Raw genomic sequence first — 6,239 nt, 5'->3', positions numbered from 1 at the left:
GCTCACTTGGTGAACTTTTGTAAGGAGCCACTTATACACGTAAAAAAAATTGTTAATATTTTGGAAACATTTTAATCGAATTTGAAATAAAACTTGTACTTTAGGTTAAAATATCACAGTTGAACTTTAAATATTGTTTTCTAAGTAAGGAAGGCCGTGATCAGTGTAGAATGCCAGAAGTTTAGGAACAATTTTGGTATCAAAAAAGACTTTATCGTAAAAAAGCCTTTCACAAAATGGTTGACTATTACCACAGTCTACTAACAAATCACACCAAGGCAGACCCGTTAAGGCTAGCTGCCCTTGGATTTGATAAAAAAAATTGTGGTTGGGATCAAGTTCTGGTGCTCCATTTTCATCCATTTTCAGAAACCTTATCGTGGGTTGTTTGGTTTATACAGCCTCTTCTATGCTTATTCCCAGCTCTTTGCATTTCGCCATGGCTTTTATTTCCAGCAATCCAAAACCTTCATTTTCTTGGTGTACCAATCTGTCTGGGTTTAACACTCGCCCAGAGTCGCGTTTTCTACTGATCTCAAAAACTGCCAGAGAATTGCTCTTTCCTGCTCTGATAAATTCGACCGAGCGATGGTCCTCAAGTGTTTTTACGTTCTTTTATAATAAGTTCAGCTAGCTAATTGGACCAAGTCATCTTGCGACTTATGGCCACTTATCTAACGCCTTTAAAATGCATAGAGGGGTGGTGGCTAGCCCCTATGCCACAGCTAACCGACAGCGCCCTATACTAACTATTACCGTTAGTTAGGTTTCTTTCACTCTTAACTAATTAAGAATGAGAAACAACAACCACGATGATACTGCTTTGACTAGTTCGTTAGCGACCCCTAGCGATGAGTAATACAAAACAATTTGACCCGCAAAGTTTAAATTAGTCAAATACGTAACAAGTGTGACGTAGTAGCTTGTTAGATCGTGTTCCTCTGACGAAACGTTCTCCGCCAAAACTCTAGTAGGTGAAATCTTCTCAACCTGCAGAGAGCACTCTAGTTTTCTTGGCAAGGCCTATTTAAAATGGATGGTCGAGCTTTGCTTGGAAATTCAGAGTAAAATGGTCGAGAATACATTTCAGGCAACGTGAAAATCGTTTAAAAGCGAGGCGTTATTTTTCATTAACCTTTTTTTATTTCACTGTATAATTTTAAAGCGAATGAGTTCAACTTGTTTCAACCCTTCATGCTCCCATTAAGGGCCAATTACAAACTGTTTTTCACATACGCATTTCCAGAAACTGGACCTGGGAGCATTTCTAACAGGTTACGAATTTTCAATGCGAGATGGTATGTTGCCAACATTCACAGTGCCAGTCATATACGCCCATCAAAGATTACTGTCTGCCAAAAATGTGACGTTCAACGCTGCTCCAGTCGGAGCCTTCGACGATTTAAAAACTATTTCCATTGGTGTAAGTATAGAGAGTACGACGTAAATAACCGTAATTTTACAAATTTTACAATGGTAATTTATCGGTAAATTACCACGGTAATAAGTCTGTTATAATATAAAATACCATAAATTAGGGTTATTTTTGTTATTCCATAATTTTAATCGCTAACTTACAGGTAATTTAGCTATTTGTGGTTATGTAACCGGACCTTGCTTTGCACTGATGATCTGTACGTGTGTTTGTGGCCGGGGTACGCCAGGAACAAGTGTGGCTAGATACCGATTAAGCAAAGAATTTCGATAAAAAAAATTACATTGGGGCTTTTGTTTGCGGGCCCGGCTCTTGGGAGTATTGGTAAACAGCATTGGTATCGTCAAGGAATTCACCCTGTTATATCGCGGCAACCTTCCAATTTGGTTTAATTTGATGGACGGCTGTAGCGAAGCCCATTTGTTGAAAGCGTTTCAAATTAAAATATTTTCGCTTTACTACGGTTTCTGGGGTTAACGCAGGGAGGGTGATAAGGAATGCGGGAAAGGTAGCTAGTGTGAAAGATTCATTTTTAGGCGGAAGAGGCACTATGTGTAAAGGCTGGGTTGCTGTTTACGATTCGCGAGTGTGTATGTTTGTGGTTTGTGTGTGGATTTTGGATACGCAAAAAGACCTTTTTAGCTAGGCATGGTAAGACCTTAATGTACCCCAAACGAATATTCCCTAGTCTTATCAGACTTTGGGTTTAACATGATTACACCGCGATATTGAAATCGTTCCCTTCTTGTAAGCTATGACCAAACGTAACGTTACGATTAGAGTTACGAAATGTCAAACTACTCCAAGCAATCAGATTTAGTCGTCGACCATGGAGTTACAATACTGGGCAAACATTTTCCTTCACTTACAAATTATCTGCTGTTCGTGTAAATTTGTAGAATATATATCTTCATGCCAATCAGTAAGTATGTGCAGCTTATTCAAGAACTCTGTTGTTAGTGCCGGTGATGTTAAGGTTAAGCCCTTTGCTTCAGAGGCATCTATTTATTTGCAAAGTAATTCTTAAACGTTGCTACTCTGAAAACAATTTTTCAGATTTGGAGCGGGTTGCTTTGCGTCATGGGAGTCTTAACGATGATTGATATCATTCACAAGCGAGTCAAGGGAATGCCAGGATCAATGATGTCCGTCGCTGCTCAAAAACTCTTTCTTTATTTCGGAGCCATTTTGGGAAAAGGTTGAGTCTCCAGAGTTGAACAATTTATCGGGCGGGCCGGGTCGGGCTTTTCAAATTTTGGAAATTATGGGGTAGTTAGTTACAAAATTTTAAAGCGCGCGCCCTGAATCCAATGCCAAGCAGAGCCGCGGTGGTCTAGTGTGACGGCACACAAGGGAATTGTTGGAGAGAGAAAAAAATTTCGAAGGGAGCGTCAGCCCCCCCTTGCCTGTCTCGCACCGTCGCATTCGTAAACACTAAACACGAAAGATGCCGTATAAATCAATAAATTTTGCACACCATCTATGATGTACGCGCAAAGTTAAAATTACATCCAATCAAAAAAGAAATAAAAACCCTAGAGGTGGGCATTTGCTATCCATTTTCCACAAATTAGTGGAAAACGATTTTTTATAAACAAAGTTGTGGATATAATAAGATTTAACAAGCAAGTTCTGAGAACAACTTTCGAGCACCGATAAAGATAAGATGACGTTGACAATGGAGAGATAATGCCGAGTTCTAAAAAAACCGTCCATATACATTAGAGCCAGTATTCCACGCGGAATAGCTAAGGTAGTGAAATAAAAAAATTTCGAATTTCCCTGAAGTGTGAATGCGGTCCAGAAATTTCGAACACTTTTTCTTCGATTGCAAACTTGGCTGCAACAATCCACACAGACACACCCACACGTCCATTATAGTAAATGGTTTTAGTCAGTGGCTTTCAACCACTCAATCTTGTTCTATTGGTTTGTGGCGGTGCAGGCTTCGACATTCCTTCGTCACTGGCGATTCGCTTCAGCGTTGGAGTTTACCTCTTGATAGTAGTGGTCTTCGTCAATTTGTTCAACGGAGTCTTGAAAGCCAATTTCTCGTCTCAGAAGAGAGAAAACATTAACGGAATTCCGGATTTATTGAAAGTACCAGACGTCAAAGTTTCAATTTCTTACTTTATAGAAGACAGTGTTAAACAATCGGTGGAGATTTTTAAATACTTTAATCTCATTTCCAAAGTCCAATAATAAAATTTCAATCCTAACAGACTGACGATGAAATGAAAACTCTCTGGAATCAGCGAGCAAAACGCTTTGAACCGAGAGGCTTACCGTCAGGAAAGCAAATATGGTTTGGAGATTTACCTATTTTACAGATGGGCTTGTTAAAACAATTTGATGAGCCAAGACTGAAACTATTGCATTTTCATCTTGGTTCGGCCAAGTACTTGGAACAACCGCTAGTATTCACAGTTGACAATGCAACAATGAATCCAAAAACTCTGAAGTACATCAACCAAAGGTTCGTTTACTTTCTTAATGCAAGAACAGTCTACGTTTAGGTGTTTCTCTTTCGCACATTGACGATGATCTTTGTCATATCAAACGTAGCTACTTGAGTCTTCTTCAATAATGTTGCACCTCAACTGCCGTTCGCGCGTGCATTGACTTATAACGCTTGAAAGTTGCTAATTAGTATAAAACTACGTTCGAAAAAAGAAACTCTTACCACAGTAAGTCCAAATTGTGGTCCACGAGTCTCTATACTTTAGTTTCCATTAAGTGATTGATATCTATCCAAAGAGATTTTTATATCTCCAAAACGTTATCAATTCAAAATCACATGGAGGGTCGGATCACTGACGCATTTCACCGTGAGGCGCTTTAAAAAGATAAATGCGGCGCAAAGGCACACGGGAACAATTACTTTTTCCTTCCATTGTGGAGTTTGTAAAAATTGAGAAGCCTTCGCCATGTAGGTGGCATTGCTAAGGTTTTATATTACTTTGAAATTTTCTCGAGCACATAATGGCGAGTTCAAGAGCCGCGTATCGCGTTATATTACTCGCGAATTTTAATCGAAATCGGTATAATTATCGTCAACTCTTCATAGTGTCACTTGAAATCTTTGGGGAATATAATTTTTCAAGTCCCGGCCAAAAGTGTCGTGTGTACCTTGAAACTATCAAATAAAGTCAGCGTTAATAACGCGGACAAATTTTGCAACCTGATTTAAGTTACTGAATTGAAAAATTAAAGTATCTCACCATTTGGTGATTGCAGATTGCGGTCTTTCGTGGAAACCGGCCAAATCACAGCATTTCACCGCGTGTTCGAGAGAGAATGGCGCATCGAATTGGAACCACAACATTCGACGGCTGAGAATGAAGTCCACGTACTCGGGTTTAAGGACATTGAAGCCAAGTTCCGATTGTGGGCGGCAATGCTTGGAGTCGCTTCTTTCGTCTTCACCGCCGAGCTTCTGACAAGATTCCAGTTTCGAGAACCACTGCACATCACTAAGATCAAACGAGGATTGCTGGGAATGTAAACCCTCGCAACGGAACTTTAAACCGGAAACTGATTTAAAACGATTCCGATCCGAAAAAACACATGGCTAAGAGTCGGTTCAGACTAGTATTTGAACGAAGCACAGGTATTTTCATGGTTAATATGCAAAATAAAACATTTGAGAAAGTTTTAGCACACAATAGCAGACGACGGTAACCTCGAACTTGCACAAGGCCTACTTATAGGGAGTGACTAAGCCTAATATAGCTACGCCGATTCCACGGCCAATCATGGCGAAACTCTGATGCCTCGCGACTTCTGGCCACTTTCAAACCTTACCCTCATCCACTTTTGGTGATACTAAGCTAGGGCTTATTTCATTTATTGTCGTTCGAGGATGAAACCAAGTTTATTTAATTAAGTGACACTTGAAAATGACCATAAGCTAATGTTACTATAATAGCGTGTAAATAGCTAACGCGATCTTCGACAAATTCTCAACTGACCATAGTTCTAAGTGAAACAAAATAGAAGTTCTTACAATAATTGTAACCGGAAACAAATTCTTCTGTCGGCGAATGAAAGCAGTCTTGTTCAAAATTTGAAAAAATTAGCATGACCTAGTGATAGTGCTTTCCAATTAGGGAATCCAAAGTTAATAGTATATACTACTAAAATTACTTAGAATATTGGAATTACTAATATTTTTGTAAAACCGCGATGACTCTTAAATCGAATATACGCGTATGAATTTGTTAACGAGATATATAAATTATTACATATTTATTGAAGTATTCTAAGAAATTAATGAAAAAAAATAATTTCTAAATGTATTTGTGGTAAAATAAATAATTACTAAATGTACTTGTTGGAAAATAAATAATAACTAAATGTATTTGTGGGAAAATAAATAATTACTAAATGTACTTGTTGGAAAATAAATAATTACATTTACTTATATTATTTTTATTTGATTGTTAATGTTTCATATTAGTCGTTCATTTGGATCTTAGACTAGCTTGTCACTCGCCTTATTCTTTTGTTTTAGAAAAAACTGGAGTTTTTTGTCGAAAAATAAAATCGTGTTTATAAAAGTGTGAAATTAAATGTGTAATCGTGTTAGCCCGGGGTTTAATATGATAGATTAGCCGGGTTTCTGTTGGTAATCGCGAAATTCGATATAGCTAATGAAGATCTTACATCTTTTGTCGGCCTCATCGCTTTGTCTAGGTAGTTCCCTCTAGTGTTTGTTTTGTAATTTCTTCGCACCTGCTCTGACAGCTCGATCTTTCGCGCAGATAGGATATCCGCAAAGTTAATCACGCCTCGATGTCTCCTC

The 6,239-nt window shown here is 38.4% G+C and overlaps 1 protein-coding gene across 1 annotated transcript; it reads left to right on the top strand.

Annotated features, from left to right (window-relative positions):
- The first annotated feature begins 230 nt into the window (after positions 1-230).
- On the top strand, positions 231-5,960 carry LOC149680473 (uncharacterized). The gene is made up of 4 exons (XM_089834654.1): positions 231-1,423; positions 2,492-2,633; positions 3,381-3,911; positions 4,673-5,960. Exons 1-3 carry the CDS (start codon positions 1,289-1,291, stop codon positions 3,635-3,637), a joined length of 534 nt encoding a protein of 177 aa, XP_089690780.1. The 5' UTR covers positions 231-1,288; the 3' UTR covers positions 3,638-3,911; positions 4,673-5,960.
- Positions 5,961-6,239: the final 279 nt, after the last annotated feature.

The sequence above is a fragment of the Phalangium opilio genome, unplaced genomic scaffold, assembly GCF_054372755.1.
Source record: "Phalangium opilio isolate 3A_F unplaced genomic scaffold, DU_Popi_V2 ptg000039l_2, whole genome shotgun sequence".
NCBI classification, from domain to species: Eukaryota; Metazoa; Arthropoda; class Arachnida; order Opiliones; family Phalangiidae; genus Phalangium; species Phalangium opilio.
Note: the sequence above shows the minus strand (reverse complement) of the source record. Positions and strands in the feature narration are given on the sequence as shown.